General features: G+C 41.4%; 1 protein-coding gene across 2 annotated transcripts; it reads left to right on the top strand.

Moving 5' to 3' along the window:
* The first annotated feature begins 8,069 nt into the window (after positions 1–8,069).
* Positions 8,070–16,091, top strand: LOC124139284 (three-prime repair exonuclease 1-like). Of its 2 annotated transcripts, none has more exons than XM_046506236.2 (4): positions 8,070–8,194; positions 10,107–10,376; positions 12,480–12,695; positions 14,534–16,091. In XM_046506236.2, the coding sequence occupies exons 2-4, from the start codon at positions 10,145–10,147 to the stop codon at positions 14,716–14,718; spliced, it is 633 nt and encodes a 210-aa protein (XP_046362192.2). In that variant the 5' UTR covers positions 8,070–8,194; positions 10,107–10,144; the 3' UTR covers positions 14,719–16,091. The 2 variants fall into 2 exon arrangements, with proteins under 2 accessions (XP_046362192.2, XP_048245399.1); XM_048389442.1 differs by lacking the exon at positions 8,070–8,194 and adding an exon at positions 9,123–9,177.
* Positions 16,092–20,558: the final 4,467 nt, after the last annotated feature.

Genomic DNA, 20,558 nt, shown 5'->3' with positions numbered 1-20,558 from the left:
TGTGTGTAGGTTTGTGAGTAGGCTTGGTGTAGGTCTGTGTGTAGGCATGTGAGAAGGCTTGGTGTAGGTCTGTGTGTAGGCATGTGAGTAGGCTTGTGTGTAGGATTGTGTGTAATTGTGTGTACGTTTGTGTATCCAAAACTAAAACCGCAACGATGTTTACTCGAATAAATTTTTCATTTTGTCAATTGATCTTCTGACGTGTGCTGAAAGGGAATTCCATTGTAGCGTGTTTAGGCAACGTGTCACCTGTCTTCCAGCCTTTTATTATGCCTCGATGACTATATTTAAGTATGTATGTACTGAACATACTACAGGTTATAACTCTAAGCATGGTTTCAGAATCCTTGTACATACCGTCAGAAAATATTATTTTACAATTTCTTTTAAAGCTCCATGCTGTCTTCCTTTATACAATTTATATCGATATCTGACCAAAAATGTTGTATTTGTTTCGACGGCACAAAATATCGCGACATATCTCTATCATATTATGTCATTTGTAACTTCTCTCATCGAAAAACCATATTCCCATCTCTCACAAACGGTACCTAAACTTTGCATGTTTTCCTGGTATGTGCGCATCAAGAAAAAAAGCTAGTGATTAGTCAGTTGAACAGTGACAACAGGCAAATAATTCCATCTTAAACTTTAGATATTTGCGACATTACCATACAGGTATAAAAATATTTCCCTGTGCATTATATTTCAAGGTAATATTTTAAAGCAGGAAAACAAGTTTCTCAGTGATCGCCTTTAGCATCTGTTCATTGGTCCGCCCGCTAGAGTAATTGCCCTTTATCAAAGGGAAGCTACTCTAGTCTTGTTCAGATGATGCGTGATCATTCTCATAACGTAACGAAACAAAGTACACTTTCGGACATATTTTGACCAAATCCATGTATTATTTATTCGAGAAAACACCCCCAAGCCACAGAGGTCTACAAGCAAAGATATTGAAAATGATCCACCTTGCTAAATGCTAAATTCCTTAGCAATGCATATCTCCAATGCGGTCATGCTCTCGACACCAACCTCATACCGTTTATACAGATTGTTCTCAAGCACTTCACTGTGGGTATCATTGGTGTCACCAAAATGCTAAACTTCTAACTTTGTTTTCAATCCACATTAAGCTAGCAACTAAAATAATATTAAAGGCGGTGACCCCCCCCCCCCCCCCCCCCGTCCTTAAAAAAATGGCAAAGAAAAAAATATTTAAAAATCTGAATTTTCAAAGTGACCCTGTTTCAGTGATGAGAGTAAGTGTACATTTGAGCTCGAACAAGATTCTTACTGTGTAGAATTATATAACACGTCATCGCCAGGGAACAAACCGTCTCTATTATCCGCGAAAACATTCCATTGGGCGTAAAAGGCTAAAAAGCAGTGAAAACTACATGAATGGGCCTCTGAAAATGGATCACTGAACGCATCCAAAGACTCACATATGTTGGGCGGTCGGGTAGCCTGATGGTTAAAGCGTTTGCTCGTCACGCCGAAGACCCGGGTTCGATTCCCGACATGGGTACAATGTCTGAAGCCCATTTCTGGTGTCCCCCGCCGTGATATTGCTTGAATATTGCTAAAAGCGGCGTAAAACCGTACTCACTCACTCATTAACGTATGTTACACCAATAGAAGAGTGTTCGAAGCCTATCGCCATTACTATAGTTATCAAAACCGTATATGTGTCCTTTTTATTACATGTTTATGAGCTATCAGTTACCTTGAATGTATGTTTGTATGTATACTATTTGGTTATACATTGTAGTTGTTTGTTAGAAATAAATGTTCACAAATGTTCATGAGTAATATGACAATGACGTTCGATATTGTTGACCTCCACACATTTCGACATTAAACACTTAATCAGTGGCCTGTGTTGCTGTGATATATGTCCTATCAGCAAGGACCATATATACACCCAAGTGTATAACGGGTACCCGGAGGTAACATGGAAACAGCTTGGTTCAACGTCACACTGTTACAGCTATATGACGGAGGCCTTAAATAATCGAGTCCCCATTTACCTCACTTTTTTAATTAGTTTTACTAGCGCAGGATTCTCAATATCTATTTTCCGACCGAAGCTTCCACGGATCCTCAATTGTTTGTTTGACCGCCTCCGTGGTCTAGTGGTAGAGCGTCCGCCCGGAGAGCGGAAGGTCCGGGGTTCGATCCCCTGCCGCGTCATACCAAAAGACGTTAAAAGATGGTACTTGTTGTTATCCTGTCTGGCGCTGGGCATTAAGGGGCTTAAACAAGGATTGGTCGGCTCGGAGTCAGTATACTGTGTGTGAGTGGGGTATTCATGTTAAACTGCGGCATGGTATCTCATTGAGTTAGCACTATAAATCAACATCAGTCCGGACTAGTACAAGCAGCCACACAAACACACACACACGTACATGCACGTCGCTATATAAGTGCAATAATCTTGGACGCGACGTTAAACCCCATTTCACCTCACCCAATTGTTTGTTTGGTTGACGTTTAACGCCACACTCAACAGTATTCAAGCTATATGTAGTGCTCTGTAGGTAATCGAGACAATCCACTGACTGACATTGTGACCAAATGATCCCCCCCCCCTCTTAGGTTGCTGGGGTCGTATTCTAACCCGGAATCTCCACGTGTGTCTGTGTGTGTCTGTGTGTTTGGTCGAGGGTCTTCGACACGGCTACGTATGACATCGAAGAGAATACAGCCAGGGTTCTGTTTGTAAGTACAGGAAAGAAAGCGAAATCTCGAGGACAGAGAGTGAAGCCTCGCCTGGTCTTTCCAGCCGCACACATTCAATAATTTCTTTCCTCTATTATTTGATGAATTCACTATAACATAACCGGCATGTGAAGTCGGAAGCAAATACATTAGCGGTGTTGTCCAGAATGTTTCTGGCAACGCTTGAAGTCTTGTAATATCCCCTTTGATAGCGTCTCCTTTTTAGACTGAAAGCAGGGATTACTCGAAGAGGCCTTCTCCAGAGAGACAAAGACCTGGGAACTATTTTTGACGTAGTAATCTGGAGAGAACAAGAGGATAACTTATAAGATGATATAACTGCCGGTATTAGTTTACTCGCCATCTCACACTGGCTATATTTACCACGGACTTCCTAAGACAGAGCAGTAATGGCGCTGTGCATATGTTGGCCTGGTTTCCTGCCATACTTTAAAGGGGAAGTGTACACGCAAAAATCACTTTCTTTCTTTTTCTAAACAAAACGCAATTTTAGAATTAGTTAGTATCTGTGTTTGAAAATATACGCTCATTTTTTTTCACAGTGAAAGTAGGAAGCTCACAATAGTGTTAAAATGATATGTCGTTATGAGGCCTTCGTTTTACGAGCGAAATAGGCCTGAGTTATCCCCCTTAGATTATGACGTAATTGGTGCCAATTCAACTGGGTCCCTGTCTATTCTCAACGCAAAAGATATCAAGGACCAGTTTGCGGTAAAACAACATGGTCTACGACACACTCCGGCGTAGTGGTGACTCAGCATAACACAATTCTGGCTGGCATCTGAGACGCTAGAATCACAAAACTGTACCTACACCACGTGAAGCGGCTCTAACAAAGCATGATGACGTCATAATGTTTATCAATTGGCACCAATGACGTCATATTGCAAGGGGCATAAGCCATGGTGTTTTTGTTATGGAAATAGAACACTTGGTAAATGTGAAAAATATAAATCGTTTTAATGCAAAAAATATGTTAATTAAATATGATGTTTTTATATTTTTGTCTATGACACTTCTATGTTAACACTTTTAATGTGGAAAAAGTACAAGAAAAATTGGTTCATTTCCGTGTGAACTTGCCCTTTAACTGTTTAAAGTTATCAGATCCACACGTGTCATATGTAGGTGTCTGTGATCAATAAACACGTGCCATGAGTAACTGTCAGCGATCAATAAACACGTGTCATGTGTAGCTGTCAGTGATCAATAAATACGTGTCATGTGCAGCTGTCTGTCATCAATAAACATGTGTCATGTGCAGCTGTCAGTGATCAATAAACACGTGGCATGTGTAGCTGTCAGTAATCAATAGACACACGTGTCATATTTAGTTCTCAGTGGTCAGGTACACAATGTCATATGTACTTGTCAGTGATACACACGTGTCATATGTAGTTGTCAGTGATCAGAACGTGTCATATGTAGTTGTCAGAAATACACACGTGCCATTTGTAGTTGTCCGTGATAAACACGTGCCATATGTAGTTGTAAAAGATACACACGTGTCATTTGTACTTGTCAGTGATACACACGTGTCATATGTAGTTGTCAGTAATACACATGTGTTAAATGTAGTTGTCAGTGACACACACGTGTCATGTTTAGTTGTCAGTGATACACACGTGTCATATGTAGTTGTAAGTGATACACACGTGTCATATGTAGTTGTCAGTGATAAACACATGTAATATCTAGTTGTCAGTGATACAAACGTGTCATATGTAGTTGTCAGTGACACACACGTGTCATATGAAGTTGTCAGTGATGCACATGTGTCTTATTTAGTTGTAAGTGATACACACGTGTCATATGTAGTTGTCAGTGATAATCACGTGTCATATGTAGTTGTAAGTGATACACACGTGTCATATGTAGTTGTCAGTGATACACACGTGTCATGTTTGGTTGTCAGTGATACACACGTGTCATATGTACTTGTCAGTGATACACACGTGTCATATGTAGTTGTCAGTGATACACACGTGTCATATGTAGTTGTCAGTGATACACACGTGTCATGTTTGATTGTCAGTGATACACACGTGTAATATGTACTTGTCAGTGATACACACGTGTCATATGTAGTTGTCAGTGATACACACGTGTCATATGTAGTTATCAGTGACACACACGTGTCATATGTAGTTGTCAGTGATGCACATGTGTCTTATGAAGTTGTAAGTGATACACACGTGTCATATGTAGTTGTCAGCGATACACACGTGTCATATGTAGTTGTCAGTGATCAGATACACAAGTGTCATATGTACTTTTCAGTGATACACACGTGTCATGTGTAGTTGTCAGTGATACACACGTGTTATACATAGTTGTCAGTGATACACACGTGTCATATGTAGTTGTCAGTGATAAACACGTGCCATATCTAGTTGTAAGTGATACACATGTGTCATTTGTACTTGTCAGTGATACACACGTGTCATATGTAGTTGTCAGTGATACACATGTGTCATTTGTACTTGTCAGTGATACACACGTGTCATATGTAGTTGTCAGTGATACACACGTGTCATGTTTAGTTGTCAGTGATACACACATGTAATATGTACTTGTCAGTGATACACACGTGTCATATGTAGTTGTCAGTGATCAGATACACACGTTTCATATGTAGTTGTCAGTGATGCACATGTGTCTTATGAAGTTGTAAGTGATACACACGTGTCATATGTAGTTGTCAGTGATACACACGTGTCATATGTAGTTGTAAGTGATACACACGTGTCATATGTAGTTGTCAGTGATACACACGTGTCATATGTAGTTGTCAGTGATACACACGTGTCATCTGTAGTTGTCAGTGATACACACGTGTCATATCTAGTTGTCAGTGATACACACGTGTCATATGTAGTTGTCAGTGACACACACGTGTCATATGTAATTGTCAGTGATGCACATGTGTCTTATGAAGTTGTAAGTGATACACACGTGTTATATGTAGTTGTCAGCGATACACACGTGTCATATGTAGTTGTCAGTGATACACACGTGTCATATGTAGTTGTCAGTGATCAGATACACAAGTGTCATATGTACTTTTCAGTGATACACATGTGTCATATGTAGTTGTCAGTAATACACACGTGTAATACATAGTTGGCAGTGATATAAACGTGTCATATGTAGTTGTAAGTGATACACACGTGTCATATGCAGTTGTCAGTGATACACATGTGTCACATGTAGTTGTCAGTGATACACACATGTCGTGTGTAGTTTTCAGTGATGAACACGTGTCATATGTAGTTGTCAGTGATACACACGTGTCTTATGTAGTTGTCAGTGATACACACGTGTCTTATGTAGTTGTCAGTGATACACACCTGTCATATGTACTTGTCAGTGATACACACGTGTCATATGTAGTTGCCAGTGATCGGATACATACGTGTCATATGTAGTTGTCAGTGATACACACGTGTCATATGTATTTGTCAGTGATACACATGTGTCATATGTAGTTGTCAGTGATACACACGTGTCATATGTAGTTGTCAGTGATACATACGTGTCATATATAGTTGTAAGTGATACACACGTGTCATATGTAGTTGTCAATGATACACATGTGTCATACGTAGTTGTCAGTGATACACACGTGTCATATGTAGTTGTCAGTGATACACACGTGTCATATATAGTTGTCAGTGATACACACGTATCATATGTAGTTGTCTTTGATACACACGTGTCATATATAGTTGTCAGTGATACACACGTGTTATATGTAGTTGTGAGTGATACACATGTGTCATATGTAGTTGTCAGTGATACACACGTGTCTTATGTAGTTGTCAGTGATACACACGTGTCATATGTAGTTGTCAGTGATACACACGTGTCATATATAGTTGTCAGTGATACACATGTGTCATATGTAGTTGCCAGTGATCAGATACATACGTGTCATATGTAGTTGCCAGTGATCAGATACACAAGTGTCATATGTAGTTGCCAGTGATCAAATACATACGTGTCATATGTAGTTGCCAGTGATCAGATACATACGTGTCATATGTAGATGCCAGTGATCAGATACATACGTGTCATATGTAGTTGCCAGTGATCAGATACATACGTGTCATATGTAGTTGCCAGTATCACTGACAAGTACATATGACTCGTGTGTATCACTGACAACTATATATGACACTTGTGTATCACTGACAACTACATATGACACGCAGTATCACTGACAACTACATATGACACGTGTGTATCACTGACAACTACATAAGACACGTGTGTATCACTGACAACTACATAAGACACGTGTGTATCACTGACAACTACATAAGACACGTGTGTATCACTGACAACTACATATGACACGTGCATATCACACACACACACACACACACACACACACACACACACACACACACACACACACACACACACACACACACACACACACACACACACACACACACACACGTTAAACCCAATTTCACCCCATCTCACCTATTTCCAATCGTCCCCGTGATGCAGCTGTAAATATACTCTCCTCGACCGGCAGGAGACAGGGAAGTTGTCTGGGCTGTGCTGTTCCCGGTAATCAATATGTACTATTTCAATTTCTGGGAATCGATTAGAGGCCAATTTCGATTAGATAATGTTTCTGGTTTCAGTTACAGCTTATTCTTTTTCCACCTAGGAGAATTTTTCAGAGAATGTGTGTGTGTGTGTGTGTGTGTGTGTGTGTGTGTGTGTGTGTGTGTGTGTGTGTGTGTGTGTGTGTGTGTGTGTGTGTGTGTGTGTGTGTGTGTGTGTGTGTGTGTGTGATATGCACGTGTCATATGTAGTTGTCAGTGATACACACGTGTCTTATGTAGTTGTCAGTGATACACACATGTCATATGTACTTGTCAGTGATACACACGTGTCATATGTAGTTGCCAGTGATCAGATACATACGTGTCATATGTAGTTGTCAGTGATCAGATACATACGTGTCATATGTAGTTGCCAGTGATCAGATACATACGTGTCATATGTAGTTGCCTGTGAATAAACGCCAGGTTCCTTTTACGTTATCAAGTGCATAACTCAGTTGGAGACAAAGAGACAACAGCGGATGATAATAATAATGATTTTCATAATAATACTTTATATATACTATTTATAATGATTTACAAAATAATACTTTATGTATACTTTGTATAATGATTGTGAGCGTGTAATGTAAGCGTAACCTTAGATTGACTGGTGATTCTCTTACAAATTCTCCTAGGGGGAAAAAGAATAAGCTGTAACTGAAACCAGAAACATTATCTAATCGAAATTGGCCCCTAATCGTTTCCAAGAAATTGAAATTGTACATAGTGATTACCGGGAACAGCACAGCCCAGACAACTTCCCTGTCTCCTGCCGGTCGAGGAGAGTATATTTACAGCTGCATCACGGGGACGATTGGAAATAGGTGAGATGGGGTGAAATGGGGTTTAATCTACTAGAGCACCTTTGAAATGGGTATTTCATACGTGTCTGTTTATTGTTTAAAGCTGCGCACAGCAATATTCCAGCTATGTGACGACAGTATGTATATATTGTCGTGTCTGGGTCAGATCAATAAGGTCGCCTCGTACAACAAGTGTTAGTGCAAAATGTATAATTTATTAATTTCATGTACATATATCAGCCTTAACAATGGGTTAGTGCAAAATGTATAATTTATTAATTTCATGTACATATATCAGCCTTAACAATGGGTTAGTGCAAAATGTATAATTTATTAATTTCATGTACATATATCAGCCTTAACAATGGTCTGTTGGTTCTGTCACTGGACTAGCAGCATAAAGGTTCAGGGTTCGATCACAGGTTCAGGAAAAAGTTTTTGTGACTTATAATCAGTTGTGTTGCATCATGGGATTAGTTTCTGGTCATGTGACTGTCACCTTCAGTGTGAAAGATCTCCATGTTGGAGAAACATGTCATGAACACAGGCACCTGAAGCAGGATAGTGATATAACTGAAACAGTGGACCCATATATATAAATAGACAAGGTACGTCACTCGCCATCTTGGCTGAAGTTGCAATCGACGGTATCGTTTAAATTAAATGGAAATGTGTGCATGTCATGTTCACAATAACTCCCCACCTCCCTCCAAATACGACCTGCATGCCACAAACCTTCATTTTTCGCAATTTATTACCTATATCGGGTGATTTTTACGAAATATTGGCTCAGTCGCGGCTGTGGGTCACGGAAGTATACAAAAATCTCCGCACTCAAATGTCCCTGAGCGCTCTGATTGGTCCGCGCTCCAACCATAACAAACACACATAGGGATATTTACCAATCAGAGCGCTCAGGGATATTTGAGTGCGGAGATTTTTGTATACTTCCGTGACCCACAGCCGCGACTGAGCCAATATGTCGATAAAATCACCCGATATAGGTAATAAATTGCGAAAAATGAAGGTTTGTGGCATGCAGGTCGTATTTGAAGGGAGGTGGGGAGTTATTGTGAACATGACATGCACACATTTCCATTTAATTTAAACGATACAGCCGATTGCAACTTCGGCCAAGATGGCGAGTGACGTACCTTGTCTATTTATATATATGGGTCCACTGTTTCAGTTATATCACTATCCTGCTTCAGGGGCCTGTGGTCATGAACTATTGCAGAACACAGATTTTCTTGAACCTCAACGATGTTCATTCAACGCTAACGTTCAAAGGAAAAGCATGTTAACAGATCCAAACGAATGAGCTTTTCACTTATTATTGTCAAGGAATAACGGACAATAAACATCAATTGAGAGTATCAAGACTGTTGATTTCTGCCATAATAACAAGCATGGGTTGATGGGGACCAATTCTAAACCGGAATTAATATACATGTATACATGTTTACAAGGTATCTTCAGTGCAATATACTTCAGCAAGTTTATAGTTTTAGATTCCTTTGTCTTTTCATATGTTATGACACGTGAAGTTCCGAGTTAGAATTGGTCTTTAGCAACCCATGCTTCTGGTTAGAGGCGACTAACAGGATCGACTGGTCAGGCTTGCTGACTTGATTGATGTATGTCATCGTAGCCCAATTGCGTGGATCGATGTTCATGATATCAATCACTGGATTGTCTAATCCAGCTGGGGCGGTCGGGCAGCCTAGTGAATTCGGTGTTAAACATTTTATTACTGTGTTATTTTATCAGTTAACATGAACTAACATCGATGAAAAAATGTGTGAAATGATTTTTTAATTTATGTTTACCAATTAGGAAAATATTACGTCATTGTTTCTGTAAGTAAAATAGAGGAGGTGGAATTGCAACTATCACAAGTATATATCTACTTCTGTCATCGTTTTTCCAACAGAGAACTCAAGTTCAACGTTAAGTCACACACCCTCTGCAATGTCGAAACGAAAATCCAAATCCACAATTGCACCAGTGATCAAGTCCTTTATCATAATGGATTTGGAAACAACAGGTTTGGAAGATGCCAAGATCAGTGAACTTTGTTTTCTGGCAGTGTCGAGAGATGATATTTTAGCTGGGGGACCAAGGCTCCCCAGGGTTATCGACAAACTGTTGATATGTCTCAACCCACAGAAGGATATCGACGACAAAGCCCAGGAGCTCTCGGGTAAGTAACACAGAACCTGCACCACTGGATCAACACTCTCAATCTCATTAGGGGGCACGGGTGGCCAAGTCGTCTAAGGCGTCGCGATTCCCTGTGCAGAGTTGCGTCCCTTGGGAACGCCAGAAACCTATGATTGTGGGTTCGAATCCCGGTTGCCCTGATTATGTTTATGGTTTGTCAAAACCATACCTGTGCTCGTGGGTTTTACCGAAGTTGTAAAGGTCTTAGACCTGCACCACTTCGGGCTTTCCTCCCACATTAAGCTGACACGCCGTGATATAACTGGAATAATGTTAAAAGCGGCGTTAAACCCAACTCAATCACTCAATCTCATTAAAATTAGATCTTAGTTCTCGCTGAAAAAAATTCTGAGGACCTCCCATTACGGGTCACGTCAGAACGACCTTTCATCCAACCAATCAGGCAAAGGAATGGTCGGTACTGAGGTACAAACATGTGATACATGAGGTACAAGCACGGTACTGAGGTGATGATCAGGTCCAGCTGGCGCCATGCTTGAACCGAGGTGTCACCTTGTGCCAAGTCTTAGTCAGGGAGAAGGAATCGGTGCAAGCGAGGAGCTGTCTATCTTCATTCATCTTGGCAATTCCGTATTGTCACTGAGAGAGTGAGTGAGTTGGGTTTAACGCCGCTTTTAACAGTATTCCAGTCATATCACGGCGTGTCGGCTTAAAGTGGGAGGAAAGCCCGAAGTGATGCAGGTCTCAGGCGTTTACCACTTCGGTGAAACCCACGAACACGGGTATGGTGCTGACAAACCTAGAAACATAATCGGGGCAAACCGGGATTCGAACCTACAATCATAGGTTTCTGGTATGCCTAAGGGACGCAACTCTGCACAGCGAATCTCGGCGCCTTGGACGACTGGGCCACCCCTGTCTATTGTCACTGAGAGAAGGGACAGCATTCATGGTCAGTACCAGCTCTTTCATTCAAAGCGCTGACCAGTAGCAGCTGTTCTTGACCAGTGGTCATTGATGATGGTCTGGAGCTGGTCGTTGACCTGGAACTCGTCCTTCGTGTACGCCTCGATGATGCCCGTACATTAGATGTGATGAGCAGGACGGTCAGAAGTCCTTCCATCCCATATTTGGCAGGCGCTATCATTCTGAGCGTTGAGTCCTTTGCAGCAAAGCCGACGCTGTGCTTGCTTGTGTGATCAGCTCCTGTAGCATGGCGATGTCCACTTGCAGTCTTCGAGTTCGTTGTTGATGACAGCAGTCTTGGGTACATCACTCATCTCCCAGAGGTCCACTGACAATCATGGTTCTAACATTCCAGCATCCCAACCTAAGACCCAGCTTCCTGAGTTTCTTTCCTCTTCTTTGTTGTCTTACTTGGTGCACACTGTACAGTCAGCGGGTCAGTCGTGTCAGAGCACAATGCATTGATCCCTTCCTTCATCGCTAGCTGCCATTGGTGCTATACTCTACGCTAATGAAGCTATGCTTATCGCTGGTAGACTCGCTTCACGGGTTGTGCCGTCACTGTGGGGCGATGCTGGAACTACCTCGACGGGGCGTAGGGCGCCAGGCGCCGGGCGCAGGTTCTTCCTACTCTCCATGTCGCGCTGATAGATACAAGGCATAGGCAAAATCCAATACTAGTAGTTGGTTGGTTGGTTGGTTGGTTTGTTGTTTAACGCCGCACCCAGCAATATTCCAGCTATATGACGGCGGTCTGTAAATGGACCAGATAATCCAGTGGTTAATATCATGAGCATCGATCCACGCAATTGGGATCGATGACATGTATCAACCAAGTCAGCGAGCCTGGCCACCCGATCCCGTTAGTCGCCTTTTACGACAAGCATAGTCGCCTTTTACGGCAAGTATAGTCGCCTTTTACGGCAAGTATGGGTTGCTGAAGACCTATTCTACCCCGGCGTTTTCACGGGCCAGTAGTAGTAGTAGTAGTAGTAGTAGTAGTAGTAGTAGTAGTAGTAGTAGTAGTAACAGTATTATTATTATTAATGTTGTTGTTATCATCATCATCATTATTATTATTATACAGGCCGGAATATTGCTGTCTGTTTAAACAACATTCACTTACCCATTCACATTCACTCTTATTCATCAATAGGTTTGACAAACGACATGCTCTCAGGGCAACAGCCATTTGATGTGCATGTCGCAGAGTTAATGGACGCCTTCATCGCTCGACTCCCAGAGCCAGTTTGCATGGTAGCTCACTATGGAATCCGTTTCGACTTTCCTATCCTGAAAAGTGAACTGGAAGCTATAGGACGAACGCTCCCAGGTCATGTTCGATTTGCGGATACTCTCTTAGCCAGCAGAGGTAATGCTTTAGTTTGATCATTAGCCAAGTGCGCCGCGATTGGCTGTGCAGAGTTGCGTCCCTTGGGCACGCCAGAAACCTATGATTGTGGGTTCGAATCCCGGTTCGCCCCGATTATGTTTCTAGGTTTAGCACCATACCCGCGCTCGTGGATTTCACCGAAGTGGTAAACGTCTGAGAGTTGCATTACTTCGGGCTTTCCTCCCACATTAAGCTGACTGGCCGTGATATAACTGGAATACTGTTAAAACGACGTTAATCCCAACTCACTGACTCACTTTAGCCGAATGTTTATTCGCATGGTATATTTATATCATACAATAGGAATATAAATTGTATTATGAAAGATATGTTTCTATTCCAGACACAGGAGGGTATTTCTTTCTTTATCATTTCGTGTCATTCTTAATATAATCGATAATTCACTAAAGTACATTTAGAAACAGCGTAGAAATACAATACCTGTGTGCCGCTCCATTTATGATATAAAGTGCAGGTCTCAGTCGTTTATAACTTCGGTGAAACCCACGAGCACGGGTATGGTGCTGACAAACCCACAAAATAAGGTTTCTGGCGTGCCCCGAGGGGTTGATGAAGGGTGTTGTATGGTGTCTTAGTAATGTGCTGCCAGTCCATAGCCAGATACACTTCAGAAAACACATTTACTCCTATCACAGGAGGATTTTCTTTCTGGTATTAAATGCACATGTTCAGTCATTATTTCAAAAGTTAACAGTTTGAAGTCTCTATTTGAAACTTTCAATTTTTTAAATATCTTCATTAAAACAATATACAAGGCTATTTGTAATGGTGGCTTTTGTCTCCGGTCAACCTTATCAATATTAAACATTTTTGCAACTGTGTTTGTACTAGTATTTAACTTATGGTCCCTTTCTTCGAAATGGGGGTGCCCGTTCCTCGCGTGGCTGGAGCTGTTCTGGGACAGAGAAACCTAACGGTTCGTCCTAAGCGGGTCATCACACTTTTAATGGCTAAACGACTGAACACAGGCTAGCATTCTTCTGTCAGTCTGTCATAGACTTGTCGCCCGTGTAATATATACTGAAAGAATATGTGTCCATGTCTCTGGCTCTAGACAGGACTTCTTGTACATGGGTTTACTGGCACAATTAGGAGTAAGTAAGTATGGTTTTACGCCGCTTTTAACAAGATTCCAGCAATATCATGGCGGGGGACACCAGAAATGTGTTTCACACATAGTAGCCATGTCAGGAATCGAACCCGAGTCTTTGGCGTGACGAGCGAACGCTTTAACCATTAGGCTACCCGACCGCCCCTTCACAATGAGGAGTTTTTATCTAAGCTCATATAGTAATATTTCGCTTCAAGGGTAGTGAGTGTGTGAGTGAGTGAGTGAGTGAGTGAGTATGTATGGTTTTACGCCGCTTTTAGCAATATCCCAGCAATATCACGGCGGGGAAATGGGCTTCACACATTGTACCCATGTCAGGAATCGAACCCGGGTCTTTGGCGTGACGAGCGAACGCTTTAACCACTAGGCTACCCGACCGCCCCGTGTCAGGGGTAGACACCATTGGTCATATGCATAGCCAACGAGTCATTTCGGACTAAGGGTGATGTAAAATAACTTCATTTTAGGTCACGAATGTGAGCATCACAGAGTGCAGAGTTGCGTCCCTTATATATTCTAGAATCATATGATAATGGGTTCAGATCCCCTCTTCACTATGATTACGTTACTTGTTTTGTCAGCAACAATTCCTTGCTAGTCCAGGGCCAGATCGTGTCTGGAATATCATATAACTGAAATGCAATGCAAAACAGCGTTTAACCAAACGTCCTTACTCTTTCAACAGACCTGGACCCTGGCCGCCCGAGCCATGCCCTACGAAGCATCTACAAGAATGTGTTTGGGTGTTTTCCTGCGTCGTCACACACTGCCGAGGGGGACTGTATCGCGTTGCTTGAGATCCTAATGGCTAACCCGGCCCCATATCTCGAATGGATGGACAAGGTGTCCCAGCAGCATACCAGTGCTTAGCTGACAGGAACCGTGACAGAAGGGCAGTGAACTTTGCTGATTTATAAAACTAAAATTCTCTCGGCTCTGTCTGGTCAACCCTTACACGTCTGCATTCTTTGCTAATACTAGATCATGAAATCCAAATATAGGGAAACCCTACCCAACCAAAGGTTTACTGAAACCCCGCAAGCCGATTACTGAAATCCTGCCCATTAGACGATTACTGAACCCTGCCTTGTACATGATTACTGAAATCCTGCCCATTAGCAGATTACTGAAATCCTGCCCATTAGACGATTACTGAAACCCTGACCATTAGCAGATTACTGAAATCCTGCCCATTAGACGATTACTGAAACCCTGTCCATTAGACGATTACTGAAATCCTGCCCATTAGACGATTACTGAACCCTGCCTGCTAAACGATTACTGAAATCCTGCCCATTAGCAGATTACTGAAGTCCTGCCCACTAGAAGATTACTGAATTCCGGCCCACTAGACGATTACTAAAATCCGGCCCACTGGACGATTACTGAAACGATTACTGAAACTGGAGAGCGGAAGATCAAGGGTTCGATCCCCGGCCGCGTCATACCAAAAGACGTTATGAGATGGCATTTGTTGTAACCTAGACTAACATCTAGTCTCTGAAATGAACATATCGTACAGAAAACATAGTCCCAGAGACTCTCTTCATTTTCAGATACTGCAGAATCTAGACTTGCCAAACATTATAGACATGCATGGCGCTCGGCATTAAGGGGCCCAAACAAGGAGTCAGTATACTGTGTCTGAGTGGTGTATTAATGTTAAACTGCTATAAGATATCTCAGTGGCCTATAAACTTGGCATTAGTCAAGACTAGTACAAGCAGCCACACACACGTGCATGCACATCGCTATATTAGTGCAATAATCTTGAACGCGGCGTTAAATCCTGCAATACGATTACTAAAACCTACCAGACGATTATTGAAACCATGCAATATGTTCAGTAAAACCCAGGCTGCTATGCGATTACTGAAACCCTGCCTAACAGGCGATAACGGAACCCTTTCCTCCACTGAGAAAAATGACGGTGTAAAATATTTTTAAGGAATTCAGGGAATGACGTCACAGATTTGTTTTAATTCAGTTTCGGGGTCAAGACAACGTGACATTCCCCACTTCCGCCTGGTTCCATGTCAGGCTCCCCATCTAGAGACACGTAAATATCTAATTATTTTATGACTAACCAAATTTAAATATGAACTCAATAAAGAAGTGATGTTTGGTTAGTTTGCCATTGTAAAACAATATTTGTTTATTTTATTTACCTGCCAATTACTTTTTCGTGGTATTGTGTAAATGAACTTTAAATACTACTGAAAATCATTATATGTTATCGTTCACCTGTATTGTTTGTGTTATTTACTTGTTTTTTTGGCAAATTGTATTCAGTAGCTACAAGCTTAGTAAATACATTATTGAAGTTAGTTATATTATGAGAAGAAAATGGATAGTATCTCTAATAAATGATTAGTAATCTGTACTAGTCTACGATAGGCCTCCTCTACTAGTCTAATTAGTAAATATTTACTAACTGATTAGTAAAATCTTCTATCATGTTAGTATCTGAGTGGACAGTTAAGTTCACTAAGTATGGAAAAAACTTCACTAACTATTTCTGTCAGTGCACCAAACGAATACCCAAAACTTCCATCAGATTTCTGAAACCTACCAGACGGTAACTGAAACCGTGACTACCGTGCTGCCAACAACCCGCAACCCAGCAAACGGGACTTTCAAAGTTTTTGTAACAGTACTCGGCTGGTAGGCAAGGTTTCCTGTTTATTGGGTTTTATTATATACTTCAGTGTGAAAAGAGTTTCCCAGAGTTGAAAAAAAAGTGATTTTTTCATTGCAGTGAACATAACACTTAATATTTCACTGTTGTGAACATCACAGTTTGACGGAACTATTGTCATACGAGAGTTATTTCCCCTCAAATTGTCTCCCTTTATTGTAAGTGTCTGGCCTGTACAGAAGCTGTGATTTCCTTTTTACGTTAGTTCCACATTGACAAGGCAAAATAATGACATATGGTCATTTATGGAGTTAATATCGCTTCGTGCCCAGTATTATTCTCTCGCAAATCTCGTTACAAACTGTAAATTTTTAATTTAACTCGTCTATCTTTTCGCAAAGCGCCACTTTTGTTACTTGACCAGGGTGTATTCTTTCGCTCCCAATAGCGGTCGAGTAGTTTTTAAGAATATAATCTTTTAAAGATGATTTTGCTTATTGCCATATCTATATGAATGATACAGAATTTTTGTGATCTAAATATTTTTTTCTTACTTCTGTTTATATTGTGTAAGATTTTGCAAACTATAAAAGACCGTAGAAATTTCATCAGTTCATTACAAATTTTCTGACTTGAACGGAAATCGAAAAATGCCAAGATTAACTGCAGCTGACCGAAATATTGCCATTGGACGTTTGGAAGCAGGGGAGTCCCAGTCCGCCGTTGCAAGACACTTCAACGTTCACCAAAGCACCATATCTCGACTATGGGATCGATATACCCGCACTAATTCGACTCAAAATCAAACCAGAAGTGGAAGACCAAGAGTGACCACCCCTGCTCAGGATCGGTACATCCGGTTGCATCACCTTCGGAATCGATTTGCTACAGCAACGGACACTGCAGGATAAGTACCTGGTATGCGAAGAATTACCGACCAAACCATCAGAAATCTTCCGAGGGAAGTGGGAATTCGAGCGAGACGACCAAAAGTTGGACCTGTCTTGCGACGTCTACACCGTCAAGGATGTGTCCGGTGGTGCAACAGAGGACAGGCATGGGAAGTGGCGACGCGTTTGGTTCCGCGATGAGTCACCTTTTCTTCTTCAACGTCGACATGAACGTTTTGCGCCGAACTGCGTTGGACAGGTGGACCGATTTGGTGGAGGGAGTGTCATGGTGTTGGGAGCCATATCCTACACGGGTAGATCACAGTTGGTGGTTGTCCAGGGCAATCTTACAGCAAACCGATACATAGACCAAATTCTGCGTCCTCACCTCCTCCCAACTTTGGACCGCCAGAGGGAGCTGTTCCAACATGACAACGCTCGGCCCCATACAGCACGTGCAACAGTTAATTTCCTTGTTAATAAGAACATCAATGTCCTTCCATGGCCGTCCAAATCGCCTGATCTCAACCCGATTGAACATTTGTGGGACGAACTTGATCGACGCGTCCGTCAACGTCACCAGCGTCCCCACACACTGGCACAACTCGCCAACGCCTTACAGGAGGAATGGCGAAGTATTCACCACAAATAAATCCGAAGAGTTGTGCAATCTGTGCCAAGGAGGTGTCGAGCTGTGACGGCTGCAAGAGGTGGTGTGACCAGGTACTGACCATGACGCCCCCTTGTGGCTACACATGTGCAATGACTGAACTGAATTAATGCTCTCAATGACGACAATGCTTTTGTCGATCACTGTGTCTAATTTCATATGACTGTGTTCACGCATATTCTGTGTAGATACTTTTACATCCGCTTAATAAATATCCTTATTTTTAAACTATGCGTTTCTTTTTTTTGAAGAGTGTAATTTAATTTTTCGACAGACAACACACAAAGCATATATATAAATAGGATATTCCATACGTCTCGTGAAATATCATGTTTCTCTAATCTCGTGACGGAGGAAACGGGAATATTTTCATGGCACCACATGTCCACGTAATATTTTTTAAAATAAAACCTAGTTGAGGTATGCTAACTTAGTTATTTTCAGTTGAAAGTCAAACACATGATATAATCACCAGAGAAGTATAGTTTCTTTTGCCCCTAATTTTTTGTTTATCTTTCGATATATGAAGCCTGTTGTTATTTTTCGGATGCCGTGTTTTGTATCGTGTCTATAATTTTTAACTTGTCTAGAAATATTATGAGCGTTATATTGGTGCACTGCAAGAAACACGATACAAAGTGAGTGAGTGAGTGAGTATGGTTTTACGCAATATGGAATAGCAATATTCCAGCAGTATCACGGCGGGGTACACCAGAAATAGGCTTCAGACATTGTACCCATGTAAGGAATCGAACCTGGGTCTTCGGCGTGACTAGCCAACGCCTTAACCACTAGGCTTCCGCACCGCCCCAAAAAGTAATGAACACGATCCAGATTTACCTCATATTTCAAGATACACAACTATCGCAAAGAAATTAATCAAAAAGCACTTCTGAAATAGTCTGTACCATATGCTTTTGATAACTTTTGATAACTATCCAGCCATCGAGCAATCCATGACGTCACAATGACATAGATAACCAGAAATTAATACCACTAAATGTGTACTTTCTGCATGATGTGTATCCCAGATGCGTAGATCGATGCTCATGATGTCAAACACTGGATTGTCTGGTAAAGGCACAAATCGACAAACTGGTCTTTGTGTGTTAAAAGAATATCTATCAGGGCGAGCGATATGGTCCGGACAAACACACCACTATGGACAGAGTCAAAGTAAAAAAAGTTGCCGTGGAAACGGAAAAAATGTATATTCTAGAAATTCCTAATAAATAGCAAAAAGTTGAGAACCTGGACTTTGTGTGTGTGCAAAGTGTCATGAAAGAATATCTATTAGTTTTAGGGGTAGGATCAATACAAGAAATGATTACAGAAGGACAGACGGACTGAGAGACAAGCTGATTACTATACCCCTCCTCGAACAAGTGATCTACATTTCCATGGCAACAAAGTAAACAAACGTGATTATTGACGGAAACTCGTTTATATTTATGAGAAGAAAATGTCGTTTTGAGAAGAAATTGTATTGGGTTGTTTTCATTATTCTGCCATTTTACTTCAAACAATATTTCTACAACATGTACATAATACATTAGCAAGCTGAAAATGACATCGGTGCTGTTTTCCAGTTCGTAACAACGTCAACAGGCGAAATGCGATCTCTCACAGGCGGAGAGAATTTGCTCCTATTACGAGAGAAGAACATGAACATTTCTCATGAACGTGTCTTAAGGGTAAAAGGGAAAACGAAAAACAGATTGTTTTTATATGATTTGATTTGTTATCGTCGTGACTGTCCAACTTTCTTGTCACTTTAGCAGCGTTGAAAAAGCGGAACAAAATCTACTTTTGAAAGTATGCAGTCAGACAGTCAGACGTAGAGCGGAAAGGCGAATGTATGACACGGGCCCAGCCCATTTGGTCCACAAGGTCTTCACAATTTAAAGGGGCAAGGGCGGCCCCATTGTCTAAGGCCATGCAATCCGCTGTGCAGAGTTGCGTCTCTTAGATGTGCCAGAAACCCATCATAGTAGGTTCGAATCCCAGTTCGCCCTGATTATGTTCTAGGTTTGTCAGCACCATTTCCGAACTCGTGTATTTTAACAAAGTGGTAAACCTGCATCCCTTCGGGCTAAAATGTGTCAAAAAGGCTGATTTTATGGGATTTCGGGTGTGTTTTTTAATACAGTAAACTCCGGTTATAACGAACTCAAAGGGACCACCCATTTTAGTTCGCAATAACCGTAGTTCGTTATAAGCATATATACAGCATATATGCAACACATGGCCGGGGCTAACAAGTAAGTTCGTTATATCGGTCAGTTCGTTATAAGCGTGTTCGTTATAACCGTAGTTTACTGTATTTGAAAATGAGTCCTTAACCCAAGCTGAGTTTACCCAGGAGAATCAAGTAGATATAAACAGTAAACAAAGAGGGTGGCAATGCTTCGGATCACAGATTTGGTCACAATTCGAAATATCAGAAACACACAAAACAACTGGTTGTAAGGCATGTGACGGAAACGATTTCTGTAACTTTAAATGTGATGTT

Source organism: Haliotis rufescens, unplaced genomic scaffold (genome assembly GCF_023055435.1).
Source record: "Haliotis rufescens isolate VD_foot unplaced genomic scaffold, xgHalRufe1.0.p SCAF_8, whole genome shotgun sequence".
NCBI classification, from domain to species: domain Eukaryota; kingdom Metazoa; phylum Mollusca; class Gastropoda; order Lepetellida; family Haliotidae; genus Haliotis; species Haliotis rufescens.
Note: the sequence above shows the minus strand (reverse complement) of the source record. Positions and strands in the feature narration are given on the sequence as shown.

Bases quoted from the DNA above. Each gene is read 5' to 3' on its own strand.
- LOC124139284 (XM_048389442.1), top strand. From the start codon at position 9,153: ATGTCGATAAAATCACCCGATATAG. The intron at 9,178-10,106 runs GTAATAAATTGC...TTTTTCCAACAG, and splicing joins GATAAAATCACCCGATATAG to AGAACTCAAGTTCAACGTTA. The intron at 10,377-12,479 runs GTAAGTAACACA...ATTCATCAATAG, and splicing joins CAAAGCCCAGGAGCTCTCGG to GTTTGACAAACGACATGCTC.